General features: G+C 38.1%; 1 protein-coding gene across 1 annotated transcript; it reads left to right on the forward strand.

The window, feature by feature from the left end:
* Positions 1–1,795: 1,795 nt before the first annotated feature.
* LOC134856240 (60 kDa heat shock protein, mitochondrial-like) lies at positions 1,796–18,646 on the forward strand. The gene is made up of 8 exons (XM_063872583.1): positions 1,796–2,222; positions 2,299–2,435; positions 8,277–8,412; positions 9,419–9,606; positions 12,008–12,139; positions 12,440–12,634; positions 16,863–17,100; positions 17,713–18,646. The coding sequence occupies exons 1-8, from the start codon at positions 1,805–1,807 to the stop codon at positions 17,991–17,993; spliced, it is 1,725 nt and encodes a 574-aa protein (XP_063728653.1). The 5' UTR covers positions 1,796–1,804; the 3' UTR covers positions 17,994–18,646.
* Positions 18,647–19,155: the final 509 nt, after the last annotated feature.

Here is a 19,155-nt window from a genome sequence, read left to right on the forward strand (position 1 = left end):
ATAAAACACACTCTAGAATTTAAATTAAGTACTCACATTGTAGCACGCTCAAGAACCAGGAAGTAAATAAGTCGGTAAACAACTCAAGAATTAATAAAGTAACTAATATGAGTTTAATGTTAGTCAGTTTCAACAACAAGAACAAGTTTTTACTCTAGACTGCAAGTTCTCGTGAACCATTGGGACACTCTAGCTGTCCACCTTTCCACCGAAGGTTCACTCTGGTCCAGTCAAGAATAGTATTCCAATCGTAATAATCCAACTCGAGGGAATGCTCTCGTCTCTGTCACAGATGGGACAGCTCTACTCTCGATTATTATAGTGATGGAAATTGCGAATAGCAATTTCCTACTGTTTTTTCTTGCGACTTTCCCGCGTGTGTGTCTTAATCGTTCTGAAATTGTTCTGAAATTGTTCTGATTTTCAGTTATCGCGAGAAAATCGTGCATGACATGTTCCATTCGAAATTTTGAAAAATTAAATTTCACTCCAAAATCAAGTGTTTTCTGCTCTTCTCAAGGTCAAACTTCCAAATATGACCGACTGGCACACCAGTGGTTATAGGGCCTATTTTTCTTAAGCCTCATGTGTGACTGCAGTAGACGAATGTCTACTGCAGTCACACTAAAATATCCCCCCACACATGAGGCTCAAGATGAGGCAGTCACACATGAGGCTTAAGAAAAATAGGCCCTATAACCATTGGCTCAAGAGTCAGGGACACTATCTCTTGTGTTTTTGTACCTCAAATCAGTCGGAGCCAATTCGGTTCGCTTGTGACATGAGACTACGACCCGTTACAGCTTAAAGGCTACTACTAAAATATCCCCCCACTCTAGAATTAATAACGTCCCCATACTCAGGTCTCTAGATACCCAAAATACATGAACGCCGTTAAAAACCGGGTTGGAACAATCCGTTAAGTTACTTTTTATTAGACAGTGGAACTTTGATCCATTTCAGATGGATCAACCTAAAACTCGCCTTACCTCAACATAACAATTATAAAACACACTCTAGGAATTTAAATTAGTACTCACATTGTAGCACGCTCAAGAACCAGGAAATAAATAAGTCGGTAAGAAACTCAAGAATCAATAAAGTAACTAAAATGAGTTTAATGTTAGTCAGTTTCAATAACAAGAACAAGTTTTTTACTCTAGACTGTGAGTTCTCGTGAACCATTGGGACACTCTAGCTGTCCACCTTTCCTCCGAAGGTTCACTCTGGTCCAGTTAATATTAGTACTCCAGTCACAACAATCCAGTTCGTGGGAATGCGCTCGTCTCTGTTTCAGATGGGACAGCTCTACTCTCGATTATTATTGCTACTGAAATTGCGAATAGCAATTTCCCACTGATTTTTCTAGCAACTTTCCCGCGATTGTCACTCGATCGTTCTGACTTCTCTTTTCTGATTTTCAGTTATCGCGAGAAAATCGTGCATGACAGGTTCCATTCGAAATTTTGAAAAATTAAATTTCACTCCAAAATCAAGTGTTTTTTGCTTCTCTCAAGGTCAAACTTCCGAATATGACCGACTGGCACACGAAAGCTGATCAAAAGTCGTTTGACTGATGGCCTAAAAATAGTAACTTTCTACTTAGCCCTAAACAGACCAGAAAATCAACTGGCAAGGTCGAGACGGTGAAAAACGAGTAGAATTAAGGTAACTGACGCCTGCCAGTCGTTAATAGGTACTTTTTCTACGCTCCGTCGCTGTGTAGTATTTGGGCGAATGTTACAAAATATAATTGATCAATTAATTAAATTAATTTTTCGTGTACTTCAGTTTCAGTCACGAGATGTCCAGCAATCTTTTACGATCAACTGCTAACAAATGTTCGCGGGCGGTTTGTTGTAGCCGCGGAATGGCTAAAGACATCAAGTTCGGCAGTGATGCGAGGACTCTGATGCTGCAAGGAGTGGATATTCTTGCCGATGCTGTGGCAGTTACAATGGGTCCAAAGGGCAGAAACGTCATCATTGAACAATCTTGGGGCAGTCCCAAGATTACCAAGGATGGTGTCACTGTAGCCAAGGGAATTGAGCTCAAAGACAAATTCCAGAATATAGGAGCAAAGCTGGTGCAGGACGTTGCCAACAATACAAACGAAGAGGCAGGCGATGGAACAACTACAGCAACAGTGCTGGCAAGGGCAATTGCCAAGGAAGGCTTTGAGAAGATCAGTAGAGGTGCAAATCCTGTCGAAATTCGAAAAGGTGATCTCGTTGAAAAAGTTTTTATTTATCTGACAAGTGTTGAAGTTAAGCTTGAACAGGCTGCTTGTCTATCCAGGTGTGATGGTTGCGGTGGACTGCGTGGTTGGTGCCTTAAGGAGTCAGAGTAAGAATGTGACAACTCCGGAGGAGATCAGCCAGGTGGCTACCATCTCTGCCAATGGAGACTCATCCATAGGAAAACTCATCTCACAGGCTAGTAAAGACTTATTTGCAGTGTTTGGGGGAAATGAAATTATTGCTTATTTCTTATTGCTTATTTCCTATTATTGCTTATTTCTTTCATTAACAATTTTGCAATTGATTTATATTTTGGAGTTGGAGCAGTTTTTGACGCCAATAAATTGTAATGCATTTTTAAGCTGGTCGTTTGTTTATCTGCTGAGTTATCATGAGTCATAAAACCGCTGGGTTTTCCAACTAATTTTTCAATGTGATAAAAAACATAGCTGAAATATTTCGAGGTGGGTTATCTTCTTATATATTAAATGAAAAACGGAATGCGCTATGGACACAATGTTTAACTGAACACAATGCTTAAGAATTATTAGGAGACAATATTTAAAAGGCTATCGAGCGTAACGTGTAAGAAGCATTCAGAGTAACCATCAGAAAAGTTTGAACTCTAACCATTTTCAAGGCTAGACAGTACCTGCCTGATTTTTGTCCAAAATTTCATTTAATTTATGTCTGGAACTGGGACTGTCGAAAGTTCAGTCTGGAACGAATCAATTAAAAACAGCAACCTCCATTTTGCGAGAAAGTTTTGCAAACCGATGTGGTCTATGAAATAAATGGAAGTTTTTCAACATTTCTTAGCTTGAAAAGCTTGCTAAGAAATACTTGCGAACCAATTCAGTCTATGAAATAACTCGGAAGAATTAAAGCTTCATAGCTTTAAAAGCCTGCTTAGAAAAACTGAAAGCTTTTCAAACCGATTCGATCGAAGAAATCACTTGAAATATTTCAAAGTTGTAGTAATTCAAAATTTTTGAACTAACTTGAATTATTGGACTTCTTCTGTTGTTGTGATAAATGTTGCCTAATTGTTGTGATAAACTTATTAAATAGATCTTTATGACAATGGCCACTGCGGATGTGTTAGTCTTAAGTCCTTTACTATAAAAAAGTGGCAGCAACCTTCCCAATGAAGTCAACGTCAAACTAAAGGAAACCTCAGATTACTTGTCGCTTAAAAAGCCTAATTGTTGTGATAAACTTATTAAATAGTTTCATGTGATATGATACGCTCATAATGGTACGCTTGTAAGAAAAAGGCCCGGTACGGGATTTTAGAGTCAAACTCGTCAAGCCGCGATACATCACCTCTACCCGGACATTCCCGCCGGAACCTCCACCCGTGAAAAACCAGGTTGTAATCGCTTTCATTTCTTTTTTATTTGTTTTTAAAATCCATTTCTCTACAATCCATTTAACAATCTATTCTTTCTCTTGTTTTGTCTCTTTTGTACCATGTTTAGTGAATGTCCGTGCCGAAGTACAGTCCGAAGTGGCTACCCAAGTGGAGCAGGAAATTGGTAAAAGGAATCTGAAGGACCAAGTACTGCAGCCCCAAAGATGTCGGAGCTTGTACAGAGGTGCAAAATTAGCCGACCTTGCGGCTACTGTCTCGCGCTACCCCTCGCAGAAACTGAACTGTGTTACTATATTACCCGGCTTTAATGATAACTCATCTACGGTTTCAGACTTTGCTAATGATTGGAGATTTTAAATAAATTTGATAATTCATAAGTTTTACCCAAATGTGCTTATTATCCCCAAAACCATCCTCTCTGCAAATAATCACTTCATAAACAGAAAACTTGGTGCTTTAAATAACTCTCTGTTTCGCCTTATTATAACATTTTACACTCAACAATTCGAATTATTTCCCCCAATCTAAACGTTAATTTTAGTTCTAATATGTTTTGTAAAGATGGTATTCATTTTTCTTTTTATGGTAATAAGTTTTTCAGTTTATTGCTCCCTCAGCTTACTTGTATACATTCACCATAAATTTACCCTCCTCACCGCCAAATTATGGCCGATCAAACGCACTGCCAGATTTGCAAACGCCACCTCCGAAAAGGAGGCATATGGCGTGTCATTCGGAAAGCATACATCCATGTCTCATGTAGCGAGCTACAGAGCAGCAAATTTTATTAGGATGGGTTCTCCTGCATACAATGCACTTGATAGTTTGCAAAAGGGCCTAAATCTACAAACAGACCAACAAGCACAGCCCCCATCACAACTCAAAAAGAAACATCACCGGCAACACCTGAAACAAACGCACTGCCCAACGCAATCACTACAGCCCCTTCGACCCCTGGAAACTTATCGACCAAGAACTTGAAATTTAAAAAAAATGACATATACAAAAATGTTGTTAACTGGAAACCGCGCCTTATAGTTCTAAGCAAGAGCAAGCCCGGTTTACAATTCATAGATTTACTGAAACAGTAGCTGTTGTCATTAGTAAAAGAAACACCAAATTCTAACGTCGCAATGAAAGCAGCAATGATTCTCCCACATCTGCTGCTCCCCAAAATTAAATCAGAAACAAACGGATCAAATTCCAAAACACTGAGCCGCCGCATAATTTAATGGAAGCAAGCCCTATTAGACGAACTTTTCACTGAAGCGAAAGCTCTCCAAATTAGACATCCAAAACAGAAGAAGTCCGAAGCGAACGAGGAAGCTAAGCAATTCGATAAACTAATGAGTACAGGAAAATATCTGCCGCCATTGGCTGCTTTTCAGACAAGAAAACAAAAGGAGTACTTCCCCTAAACGAAGTCATTGAAGAAAAAACAGTCCTTAATATCCAGAAAGAAAAACACCCCCAACCAAAACAGCGAACACTAACTATTTAACTGAATTAAATGAAGACACAATGCCATACCACCCCTCTATATTCGAACAAATAAACGCCAAGACAGTTCGAAAATCAACCATGAAAATGCACGGAAGCCACGGTCCCTCAGGTCTACATGCGTGCGAATGGAGAAGTGTATTAACTCACTTCAACCAGACATCCATTGAGTTTTGCAAAACAATTGCTAAACTATCCTATACAATAGCAAGTAAAGTTGTCCCTCATGGAAACTTAACAGCTTACAACGCGTGTCGCCTGATACCTCTGGACAAAAATCCAGGGGTACGACCCATTGGTATAGGCGAGGTTCTGAGTAGAATAATTGGCAAAACAATCACCCAATGTATAAAATCAGACCTTAAAAATCTTAGAAAATATTTCCAACTCTGCTTAGGCCAGAAGTGTGGAATCGAATATGCTATCCACAGCTTGAGGAAATAGTTTGAGAAACCGGAAACGGAAGCCATACTACTTATTGATGCAGAAAACGCCTTCAACTCGCTCAATGGAGAACTTGCTCTAAAAATGTGGAAATCCTTTGTCCGGCACTACATCATGCGCTGGCCAACTCATATAAACATCCCTCAAATTTTTATGTTAATAACACGGTTTCGACATCTACCGAAGGCACAACGCAAGGTGATCCCCTCGCAATGGCTATGTACGGAATTGGAATAATCCCACTGATTGAGCTCCTGCAAAAACCAAATGTCACCCAAAAATGTTACGCAGATGACGGAAGCGCTGCAGGTGATCTTAAGAGTCTCCGCGCATTACTAGACAACCTAGATATGCACGGAAAGGCTTTCGGATACAATATGAAGCCTTCCAAGTGTCAACTCATAGTAAAGGAAAACTGTCGTGAAAGCGCCATAAAGGTATTCGAAGGCACAAATATTAAAATGGTAGACGGTTTTAGAGTCCATGGATCGGTTATAGGAACACCATCAGCATGCGATAAGTATATCGAAAGCGAAATTGAAAAGACAGCTACCCTAACTGAAAAGCTTTCCAAAATAGCGAAAACATCACCACAAAATGCGTACTCCTGCTACACAAAAGGAGTTCAAAATAAATTAAGCTTCCTCACCAGAACAACTCCGGAAGCTTTTAAGAAAGTAGATGAAACTGAGAAAAACGTAAGACCGCAGCTACTTCCTAGTATTACTGGTAAAAACCATATAACCGATGAAGATCGCAACTTTTTTGCACTACCACTAAGAATGGGAGGATTAGACCTCCTGAGTAACACGGACTTTTCCAAAAACTATGAGTGGTCACGAGTCATTTGTGATCCGTTAGAAAACACTGATACAGAAATAGCTGAAACGGAACAAACTCTGATAAATAGAAACATCAAAACTGAGAAACAGAACATCACAATCTCAAAAAAGGCTAAAATTACGGAAAATTGCTCATCAGACAATAAACTGACAAAAATTCTAGCGTCACAGAAAGGAGCATCGAATTGGCCGAGCGTGCTCCCCCTAAAAAATACAATTTCTCCCTCAACAAATCAAAGTTTGAAGATGCATTACATCTGAGATATGGATGGGAACCACCAAACACCCCACATACATGCTCGTGTGGGCAACCGTTCACACTGACCCACTCCCTACACTTTCCCAAATATGGATACACTCACCTAAGCCATAATGAAATTCGCGATACCTTTGCGACACTCCTGGACGAAGTATGCCATGCTGTTGAAATAGAGCCGAAACATCGTTGGAAGGCGAAAGCTTTCACAAAACAACCACTACTGAAGATGACGCTCGACTTGACATCAAGGCAAATGGACTCTGGGGAGGCCGATTCAGCCGAACCTTTTTCGATAAAAAAATTTTCAACCCCCATGCTAAATCCTGTCCTAAAACTATATCTGACGCCTACAAATATCATGAGTGTCAGAACATTAAAATACCAACAAAGAATTCTGGATGTGGAACAGCAGCATCTTTATTCCACTAATTTTTGCGTGTACCGGAGGAGCAGCGCCGGGCTCTACAAAAACCGTCCAGAAACTAGCAGAGAAAATAAGCGAAAAACGGAACGAATCATACTCGGACACAATTAACTATATAAGAACAAGAATAAGTTTTGCACTTCTGAGGAATGCAATCCTCTGCTTTAGGGTGTGCAAAAAACCTAAAAATGCATCCAACATAGACAATTCTATCTGTGCTGTAATCGAGGAGGGTAGATTTTAATTGACAATTCTTTTGATGCATTAAAGTAGACTCGATTTTATTCATAAAATTTTGTCGATTTATTTATATAGCGTTGGTATGGCCCTATCCAACCTGTGCACGTACCGTCGCATGACGGAAGGGCCCATTTAAATTTACCTTTTTTTTAAAACTAACTTGAATTATTGGAAGTTCGATAGCTTAAACAGCTTGCTTAGAAAAATTTAAATTTTTCGCGAACCTTTTCAGTCTATGAAATAACTGGAAATAATTCAAAGTGTCATAATCATAGGTTGCTCCGAAAAGCTTATACTTTTCGCGAAACCAAATCAGTCTATGCAATAACTTGGCTTAAATAGCTTGCATAGAAAAACTTGAATCTTTTGCGAACCAGTTGGCTCTGTGAAGTAACTTGAAATATTTCATTTCATAGCTTGAATAGCTTACTAAAAAACTCTTACTTATAAAAGAGTTTTTTGCCAATTGATTCGCTCTATGAAACCACTTTTGAAATATTTCAAAGTTTCTTTGCTGGTAACTCTTGATCAGAACACCAACTATTTTTTTGCGAGCCAATTGATTATTGGGAGGCGGGCTTGCTAGTTTCTTAAGCAATACAGAATATATTATTCAAATCGAACTTTAGCGGATAAAGCTTTCTAAGGATTCAGTTGAATGTGAGTACCCATGCTATTAGCCAGGGTTTGACCAGCGTCCATCATTTTTTGCACAGGATCAATAATCTCGAACACGTTCAAAGCAGTTACATCCAAATAACGGAGTCCCCGCCTTTTTCAAACTTTGATTTCAGTAACAGGCATTGTTTCCATGATCCAATAAGCCTGCCGATGTTAAAGTGTAATACATGTCTGGTTGATCTCTAGTTATTGCAAAGCTAACCACTTATCAATTTAATGTGAGCTTGTCTGAAAATAGTGCAAACTTTAGTGATTTTGATGACATGTGTAGGCGATGGAGAAGGTGGGTAAGACTGGTGTGATCACAGTGAAGGATGGCAAGACTCTCTCGGATGAGTTGGAGGTCATCGAGGGTCTCAAGTTCGACAGGGGGTACATCTCGCCCTACTTCATCAACACCCCAAAGGGTAACTTGTTCTAACCAGTCACTTTTTCACTGGGCTAGGTGACGAAGGACGAGTGGTGTTGCTTCAGTTGTCGCCATACTAGTGCTAATGTTGCAAAATACCCTTGCGATTAAAACGGTGTAAATTAAATCGACGACTTTGAAGAAAAAAATCACCATCAAAAAATTATCTAGAAATTTTTTTATTTTACATAGAATTCTAACCATCATATGTATAATAAAAGAATTTGTAGATAATTTTTTGTTGATGGTTTTTTTCTTCAAAGTAGTCGATTTAATTTACACCGTTTTTATTTCCGAATTGAGTGTACCACTTTGCTCTTACACTAAGTGTATAGCACTCGGGCGGTTCATGTAATTATGTACAAAAGGTTTTGTTAGACGAAAGTTTTCGGTTGACTTTCAGCTTATTCGGTGTCGAATTTTGTCTAATATTTGGTTTCCTAATTCTCCGTAGTTATTTTTGAGATCGAGAATACTCTGAACATAATTATCCAAATGCTCAAATTCAAACACACAAGGGCCCTCTTCTAAATATACATCAATAATTTTAAACATAAAAAACTTCTTAGTTTTGGTTTGATGGTAACATCGGTCCATATCATCTTTGCTTTTTCGTGAGCGTCATTCCGTTTTTTTAATTTTATTCTTGTTGGATTGCAAATGGCGCGAAGCTGAGCTTCGCTTCAATGAAAAAATTAATTTCACAGTGCTATCATACTCCTATAAATCAAACAATAACAACAACGTCAATTGAAATTAATTTCTGTTCATATCAGTAGGAAATATGCAAGTTTTCAACAAAAATCAAACGATAGCTATTTTCGATCTCTATGTTCATATTTCAACTATTGCAGTGATTGGCTAGTTGTATTTACTGTGAATGTCGATTACTTTAGTAGCTGTGTGTGTAATATTGAAACGTGGGCGATGATACGTTGTCGATGTGCTTGTGCATCGTTAGTTTATGATTGTGGCCGTGTATTTGAGCGTGTATTGTTGTTTAGGCGCGAAGTGTGAGTTCCAGGACTGTCTGATTCTGTTCAGTGAGAAGAAGATCTCCTCGGTGCAGTCTCTCATCCCTGCCCTGGAGATGGCGAACCAGATGAGGAAGGGACTGTTGATTGTGAGTGAGGATGTAGACAGTGAGGCCCTCACCACTCTAGTCCTCAACAGACTCAAACTGGGACTACAGGCTAGTACACAACTCACGCTACTACACATAAAAACTCCTCAAGTCCTCACTGCTTCTTTTTACTTTTCAAATTGAAAACGCGCAAAAAATAGAATTCGTTTCAGAATTTGTCAAGTATTTCCAATTCGATTCATACGAAGCACAACCTTAAAGTTACGAAATAAGTTCCTATTGCTTTTGGCTCAGAAGCAGGATTAGGACGTGGAACTTAGAAGTAGCTTCAGACTCCCGCAACAATACCAGCAATCTTGCCGTCGAAATTAAATCCCCGTATCAAGTCTCAAGACAGCCAAAATAAGCGAATGACGTTAAAAACAAGGCTAGATGACTCTTTTGATAGATATTTTTTCTGTGCAGTTGTTTCTCACGTATCCCATCAGCATAATTCGAAGTGACATTTCTCCAGATTATCAATTCAGAACTTGGCACTAAAGGATGCAACTTATAAAGGTGTCAAGCATGCCTTGCTCTTGAAGTTTAAGAGTCTTAAAGCTACATTGTTTTTTTCTCCAACAATCGAAAGCTGGAGAATATTCAAAAAATAGTCAGCTTCTAAAAATTTTTTGTTCCGACCATGCAAATAGGGAGGAATGTTGAATTCGAGTGTTTTCACGTAAAATCAGGCAACCCAGTGTCGAGAAAAACCGGTTTGAAATTTTGAGTTTTAGTCTAATATCGGTCGAGTAGAACGCTCGAGTAATGTCGTTATCTGAAAATTTTAAGCTAAGAAAACTTGGCTTTCAAAGTTATGACGTTTTGAAAGTATAGTAAAAAATAGTTTTGGAAAAAAATGCTTCTGATTCTTTTCTTCATTTTTTGGTCTAGTAATGTCAATTATGCCTTATCCACCAATTTTCTACTCATTTGTATAGTTTTTTAATCATGTCGCGTACAAACAACGACTTTCAATTGAAACAGGGATAGCCTGTAAATTATTAGTTCAAATTAAAGGCGTTTCTTGTGCGTGGTGTGATGAGAAAACTATAAACTCGCGTAGAAGTTCAGAAAATTGAACAAAAAAGAAAAAAAAACAAAACAAGACTGCAAGTACAGGGCGAAGCCCTGAATGTTCCGACTACCTTTTAATGTTTATGGAACAGTAATAACATATAAAAAAATAAATGAATTATAACAAAATAAAATTTTTATTTTCTAAAACTTGAATTTTTTAATGAAAATCATCACCCCACACGCCATATAAAGTATAAAAGGATAGATTTCGCTCCTTTTAACAAATCAGTTATGGCAAATAAGCTTCTTTCAACCAATTTGGAACGATTTCTAAGACGGAATAACTCTCCGCTTACGCGTTAATAGCGCGAAATATATCGCGCGTTAATTGTCCCAAATTGGCCAAAATGGCTATCTTTAAACCCCCGTAACTTTAGGAAAAATGATCACAGGTGAAATATCTTTTCAAATTTAAGCTCAGGACAACAATACCTTTCGAATGATATTTAAAAATTCCGTCAAAAATGGCTAGTTAAAAAGTCGAAATTTGTCTGAAGAAAAAAAAACCCACCCCGAGCACAAATATTCCGTTACTTTCGTATCGAAAGTCGGAACAAAAATGAAAAAAATATATATTATTTTCTTTTTTCGAACAATATTTTTATAAATTATTTGGAAAACTTTTCTTGCCTGGGAAAAGCAAGATGGAACTTCTAAAATTAATTTTCGTGTAGAAAAGTTTGGTTATTTTAAGCTAAGTGACCAATTTAATGATTTATCATTACTTGATTAGTTCGCTTTGTTCGCTCCAAATTACATATGTTTCTTGCGTTCATTACTCTTTTCCAGCTGTCAGTTGGCTATGTTTTAATGTGACAATGTGAACAAATGATGTATTGCTCAATTTAGCCGATGGAAGAAAGAGAAAAGCCGACCTGAGGATCGATTCGAGTCGAGGAAAGATTCCCAGTTTTGAAGGCTTATTAGGAGTAATTAACGTAGTGAAGACTCTTATATAGGTCTTGCTGATTTTTTTTGTTGTTTTTTTAAGGAAAAGTCTCTAATAAGTACAGATGTGCATTCATACATATATGCATTTATGAATCCACTTAGGTTTATATGCACTTTTTGAGTTCAATGGAAATTCATCTGCTGAAAAATACGTAAATAGCACTCTCTAAATACGAACGTGGAAATGGCGCAAAAAAAACAAACAGTTTTTAGTTAGGAAAACATTTATTTTTAAATTTTCAGCAGAATAAAAACTTTTACCAATTGACCTAGTTTTTTCAAATTGGTTTAATTTTATCGAAAAAAAACGCCAATCATAAATTGTTCCAGAAATTCGAAGAGCAACTATTTTTTTCTTTAAAACTCGCAAGTTGAGATTTTTTCAAGAAAGTTAGAGAGCTTGAGGTGTGTATAAATGCATGTTTGTGACTGTGTGTAGGTGTGTGCCGTGAAGGCGCCTGGCTTTGGGGACAACCGGAAGAACAGTCTGAAGGACATGGCGATAGCGACAGGGGGGGTGGTGTTCGGGGATGAGGCACTGGAGCTGAAGATGGAGGACATCAAACAGCAGGTAAACACAAACAGAAACACACACCTATTTTCATATCTTGGCAGATGCACAGCCTCTGAAATAATCACATGCATTCATTGCACATTTTTAATAAAATGAGAGTTCATCGTAGAGTTCACACAGTTTGGAAGGAAGGATTGGCGTTTGTTTTAGTTTGTTGACTTTTGAGACTAATAAGATATTGGTCAGCGGGAGGGCCTTAAGAACAGTTCATTTGGTGCTCAGATATGCCTAATGGACTTGATGTGTTGTGTATTATGTGCTGTATGTATCTTGAATGTGTGTGCATTTGTGCTGCAGGACTTTGGAGTGGCGGGCGAGGTAGTGGTGACTAAAGACGACACTCTCATTCTGAAGGGGAAGGGGGAGGAGGCGGCTATTAGGGAGAGGGTGGAGGAGATCAGAGACCAGCTGGACAACACCACCTCCGACTACGAGAAGGAGAAGCTGAACGAGAGATTGGCCAAACTGTCCGACGGAGTGGCATTGCTCAAGGTAACAAACAACTCCCAATTCACATGTAGACAGTGGCAAACAATTATTAGGCAACATCTTCCAATCTAAAGATCATCTGACCTTGATGTGACAAATTATTTCGAATCAGTTCTTCCAGTTTCGCAGTTCCTTTGCTGCTGTGTTATCTTGTTTTTGCTGTGGAGTTTTCCGTGGCAGACCTGTGTCAAATGAACAGTCTCTTAACGTTACTCGGAAAAGCGCAATTGTTTTGCTCAGCCTCTTATACTATTCCAAATGTATTTGCACTTGTGACCGAAGTACGAACCTTCTTTTTTTCTAACCTAACTCGCAAATAAAAGTGTTCACTTATTTAGTGGCACTTTTGCTATAATGACATCTGTATCATCTGTTCTCTGCTTTTTTTGCGGCTAGTGTTTGTGATCATTCTTGCGATAAGCAAGGGTATTGTAATCGGGTATTTAACTGTTTGTTTTTCACCGTAAACAATTTCTAGTTTTTCATGACATTAACTTCCCTTTAGTCTTAAAAATTTTTGATTTTTTTTGTTTTTTTTGGGCTTGATAGATTTCGCCCTGATTACATCGGCTTAGCCGACACATGTTGCTTCGTTTACCGAGCTGTTTATGTGTTTTGAGGGTCATGGGGACTTTTTAGTAGTCTTAAATTTTTTGTTGGGCTCAATAAGTGTCGGCCAATGTTGTTATATTGGCACAGTGTCCGCATACTGTTTCATTTGACGCGTGAATAAAGTTTGTGTGTGTTTGTATGAGTGTTTTTTTGTTTGTTTGAGGGTGGCTGGGACTTGATAATTTAAAAAAAATTTCGGCCTAAAGGGTTCCTGCTAAGGTATTTCCGGCTTTGTTACCGTGTAATAACTTTTCTTCGATGTTAGTTTCGCATTCTATTGTATTGGCTCGTTCTTGTCTCAAAACTAGCTCAATCGGTAGATCTAAATTGAAATGTTCTGATTTTTTTCGACTTGTATCGCAAATGGTGCGAAGCACAGCTTCACCTCTGTGTCAAATTTCTTAGCGATCTCGTCAAACTTACCCTGGAGGTAAAGAATGTTTCTGAAACGTTAAAAATCCTGGGTTCGAATCTGACCAGGACCTGTGTTTTTATTTAAACGGGCAATATTCAGTTTTAAATAAGATTGTCGGTCCATTATTTGTATGCTTAATTGTTGTCGGCTTAGTTGTCACATCTTAGAATAGTTTCTTTGCTGCGCGCAGTTTCCTTAAATGTTGATTGTAGTGTTCGATTTACTCCTATTATTTGTAGTTTCACTTACTTTGACTTCGTTTTCCTTGGTTTTTTTTGTTACTTAAAAATTTTCTGCGGCCCAAATTATTCCGGCCTAATTTTAGCGGCTGAATGACCCAATTTTGGGTTGTTTCATTAGAAATACAATTTTAATAATCCCCTCCAGACTTTATTACTCTCTCTGCAAGCTGTATGTCAACCAATCGGCTTAATGAAATGCTTTTTTTTTCGTTATGGAAATTTTTTTTTCACTTTTTCCAAAGTTTTTAGTCCTTATCAGAAACTTCTACTGATTCTCAAAAAGTAGTATCAATTGAAAGACCGCCCACTCCCCTGTGTTCCTGCATATTCCCCTAGAATCTCTTTTTTTCTTGGCCTCTCTGCCTACCTACAGCCTTCGGAAAATTCTGTAGGGGAATATTTGTTGCATGTTTGATTTTTTTGTTTTCTCGAAAACTACTAGAACCTATTCAAAAAAGTACCCTGCTTAAGCGGCTACGCTCGAATTTTATGGTCCTTTGAATGGTCAAGTTTTTGTTATTTTGACCGTTTTTTGAATCTTTTTGACTTTGCTCAAAAACTAACGTCCCAAATGTAAAATTTGTGGGCCCCATGGAGATAACAGTCAGTGGGAAGTTCGCCGGCATTGGCGGCCATTCATAATTTCTTTAAAAAATTTAATCGCTCTCGGAAAAGTTAGTTTTGATTTTTTGACCGCTTTTTCTCAAACTAACCGGCCCTATCTGAGACTTCAATCCGAAGATCGGGTTGTAGGAAGCTCATTTGCTCATTCAACTATGACAGCATTTTTTGACACCTTATGTTATGACCTTCGTGAAACCTAAGTTTTGATTTTTGATCGTTTTGTTTAAAATTTTGACTTCACTCGTGCCCTACCATCCCAAATCTGAGATTTTGGAGTCAATCAATTGAAAAAACCGGTTGCGAGATTTGTTCCTGCAGGGGCGGTGACTTCTTTTTTTTGTAAGCTAAATTGTGTGTCATTGGAAAACAGCAAAGCTTTTGGGAAAAGTCCAATTTTTAAAATAGACCATTTCATCCCGCATCAGAATAACAAATTTTTACAAAAACGAACTAGTACTTCCAGCTTTAGCTGGGGCCACTAGTTTTTTAAGAGTAATGAAAGTAGTGAAGACTATTATATAGGTCTTGCTGATTTTTTTTGTTTCATTTGAAAAATTTTTAAAATATTGATGCATTTAAGTATAATGCTTTTTTGAGTTCAATTGAAATTCATTTGCTGGAATGACGTAAATAGCATTCAGCAAGTACGAGCATGGAAATGGTGCAAAAAAAACGAAATGGTGCAAAAAAAGTTAACGTTTTCTAGTTTCTAAAGTGGAATTTAATTTATAGATTTCCAGCAGAATAAAAACTTTACCTATTGATCTAGTTTTCTCTAGTTGGGTTAAAGTTATCAAAAAAGTGCCAATCATAAATTGTTCTACAAGTTCAAATTTCGTATTTTTCCTCAAAATTTGAAAATTGAGATTTTTCCAACAATGTCAGTGTTTTTTTTGTTTACTTGCGCTCATTACTTTTTTCCAATCTTCGATTGGCTATGTTATCGAGACTATGTTTTGGTTCACCTATTTTCTTTTCAACATTTTAATTTTTTTCGTCGGATCTTTTTATGCTCGTTGTATCGTAAGTAGTGCGAAACTACGCTTCGCCTCTGCGTTCGTTTTTCTGGTCAAATTGTTTCAATTATGCCTTTTCCACCATTTTTCTACTCTTGTATAGTTTTCTCATCATATCGCATACAAACGACGACTTCAAATTGAAACAAGGATAACCGGTAAAATACAAAATCAATTTAATCAGTTTTTACTCTAGCGAGCTTGCGAGCGTAAAATTTATTAGTACGAGCCTTCTTTTTTCTAACCTAACACGGAAATAGAAGTGTTCATTAATAGTGTTCGCCTATTTCTTGGCACTTCTGCTATCATCACTATCTGTATCGGTGAAAATTTCATAGCATCTGTTCTCTGCCTCTGCTTTACATATGGCTAGTGTTTATGATTTATTAAGTCTCCGTTGCTGAGTGGTTAGTGCATTAATACGAACTTTCTTTTTTTCCAACCTAAGTCGCAATTATTGGTGCCACTTTTGGGGCATATTTACAGCTTTTTCATAGCTTTTACATTCAAGTAGTAGTAATAAGTTAACACAGTTGGTTCATTTTGATTCATCAAATGAACCGAAAGAAGTGATTTGTTTCAAACAACAACAATAATGAAAACTCGATTTCAGAAATTTTCCAACTCAATATCTCGCAATTTTTTGAAATGCATTATTTAATCAAATTTATGGCTTTCTGATTTGCAATTTTTTACAAGCAAAGTTAGTGTGGATGCCCTCAGTTTGTTAGATTTCAAATTATTATTTGCAAAGTTGAGTCTATTTGTTTTTGGTGCCACTATTGGTGCATTGCATTGGCAATTGTTTAGCATATGTAGCTGCTTTATTCGTGACTAGTGTTTGTCGGTTGTTAAGCTTGCGTGGCTGAGTGGATAGTGCGTGAGACTCAAATTATCTTGATTGCAGTAGGTCGCAGTTCGGAATCCTACACGTACGCGAGATTTTGATAACTTGGGGCTTATTTCTACTTTTTCTTGTTTTTTTTTGGTAGAGCTGCTTTTTGGCCGTGTTCTTACAACTGTTTGCTCAGCGCAGCTTCGCCTCTGTGTTGACAAATGCAATTGTTGTTTTTTTTCTGTAAGTTGCAATTAAGTAATCTGAAACTGCTCATTTTGATGTTACTCAATGCAGTTATAGAAAACCGTTTTGAACAAGAATATAACTAGAGTACATGCAGTGTGTGTTTGACAGATTAAGTTGCTCAAAGTGGCCGATACTCTATCGTTTAATTAGATACACTCTTAAACATGTGTGCTGTTAGCGTTTATGTGTGTGTGTGTGTGTGTGTATGTGTGTCTGTAACGTGTATGTGTCTGTGTAGGTGGGAGGGTCGTCGGAGGTGGAAGTGAATGAGAAGAAGGACAGAGTGACGGATGCTCTGAATGCCACTCGTGCAGCCATAGAAGAGGGCATAGTGCCGGGGGGAGGAACAGCACTTCTCAGGTCCATACCCGCCCTCGATACCCTCATCCCCCTCAATGAGGACCAGAGGATGGGGTTCGACATTGTGAGACAGGCGCTGAAGAAGCCGTGCGAGACCATCGCCAGAAACGCCGGAGGTACTCAACCATTAATGTTCAATACTCTCTCTCTCTCTCTCTCTCTCTCTCTCTCTCTCTCTCTCTCTCTCTACGCTATCTGAAATTGTGTTGCGTTGTTCTCAGAGTTTTTAAGAGTCGATCAACATAGTTCAGACTCTTGGACTGACTGTTCGCGATCATTTTTTTTTTTTTTTGGCTTAAAATTACTGTTTTGCGGTTTGACTTTTGATTTCTTTTTATAATCATTATTATTAAAAGGGATTCAAACTCAACTATCAAACAGCAAAATTGTGATCGACTTCTAATTTTGAAAATGGAAATTAATTATCGGATTTTTCAGCGGAATACAATTTTACGTATTGATCCAGTTTTTTCAAATTGTGCCAATTTTGTCAAAAAAGTGCCCATCGTAAAGAATTTTAAGAGCATCCATTCTTTCTTCGAAATTCGAAAATGAGTCAGTGTTGTTTTTCTGTTCAGTTGCGTTCATTTACTCTTTTCCAACTGTCTGTTGGCTCTTTTCTAGATTTTTGACGATGTGTTGGGATGAAAATCTAAAGTAGTTTGAAGTAGTAGTGATGTTGATGCAGTTTGAACTACAGTTGGAGTGATGTGGTTGTGTTTGTTTAGTGGAAGGCAGTCTGGTGGTGGAGAAAGTATTGAGTCATCAAGGGGAGGGGAAGATGAGTAGTTGGGGCTATGACGCCCTCACGGGCGAGTACAAGGACCTCACTCTGGCGGGCATCATAGACCCGACTAAGGTGGTGAGGACGGCACTGGTGGACGCAGCCGGAGTGGCCTCCCTCCTCACCACAGCCGAGACAGTGATCACAGAGTCCCCCAAGGACAGCGAGAAAGAGGGGGCAATGGGTGGGATGGGGGGCATGGGTGGGATGGGGGGCATGATGTAGAAGATCCAACATCCTCTACAACCCTCCGAGCTCCCTCTCCCTTTTCTCTCTCTCTCTCTTTTTCGCTCTTGACAACTGGACTGCCTCATTCTACACTTGACCTCAAATTGGATTCGCTTCAAACTGAAAACAAAACAGAAACTAAGCCAAAATGTACCTAATGTAAAACATAACATGACATCTATGAACAAGATTTTTGCGAATTGAGTTCTCCGAAAAAACAGAAAGAATGATGAACTGACTGATCTTTATGGGAAGTGAATTCCTCTTTTGTCTACGTGGTAAATGCAGTTGCATTGAATGCATACCATTATATTAAGTGCAATTGAAATGGTTGGACTCATACGATAATACACTGGACAATATATGTGAAAGAAGTTGTAAATGGATTGATTTTCTGTATTTGGACTTTGTTATTGATAATGATGCTGAAAAAATAAAGAGAAGATATGTTTTCTCTGACAAGCATGGCTCTGCTCTCACTCAAACATACACATACTGCTGTATCATTGTCTGTTTTGTGTGCGTGAGTGTCTTCGCTTCTCTCTCTCTCTCTCTCTCAGTGAGCTACTACATGAAGATGAAATGTAATTCTACTTCTTTCTGACGTGTAGATTGAAGACGAGGAGGATAATTTATTTTTTCCACTTCTACTTTTCATTCTCACAAGCAAGGTGTGTGTCAGAGTATGATGTCTTTTTTTCCAATGTAATAGCCGTTTTTTGCAAAGTTCAAACGCTTATTTTTGGGGGAAAAAGCTCAAAATTTAATCACGACTACCAGCGGATTTAGAGTTGTGGGTGGGGTCGTTGCCCCCCCCCCCTCATGGTTTTAAATTTTTCTAAAAGAAAATACTGGAATGAGGAATTTCTGAAGGAATAGTCTAAAATATACTGATTTACAGAGGAGCTGTTTTGATTTTTTGCTCTTTGACTTGATTTCTTTTCAAGTTCATTTCAAATTCATATAGTCAAAGGAAAGAAAATTCCGCTATCCAATAAAAAATAACTGAATGAATTCTAGGTTCGAAAAAACATCCTAATTATAAGATCACCCAGCGGAATGAACCAAATTACCGAAAGATCCAGTCTCTCTTATCGACTTTGGTCTAGGCCTTGGAGCGGTTAATTTTTTCTTAACCGAAAATAATTTTAAAAAATTG

This window comes from Symsagittifera roscoffensis, unplaced genomic scaffold (assembly GCF_963678635.1).
Source record: "Symsagittifera roscoffensis unplaced genomic scaffold, txSymRosc1.1 SCAFFOLD_96, whole genome shotgun sequence".
Lineage (NCBI taxonomy): Eukaryota > Metazoa > Xenacoelomorpha > Acoela > Convolutidae > Symsagittifera > Symsagittifera roscoffensis.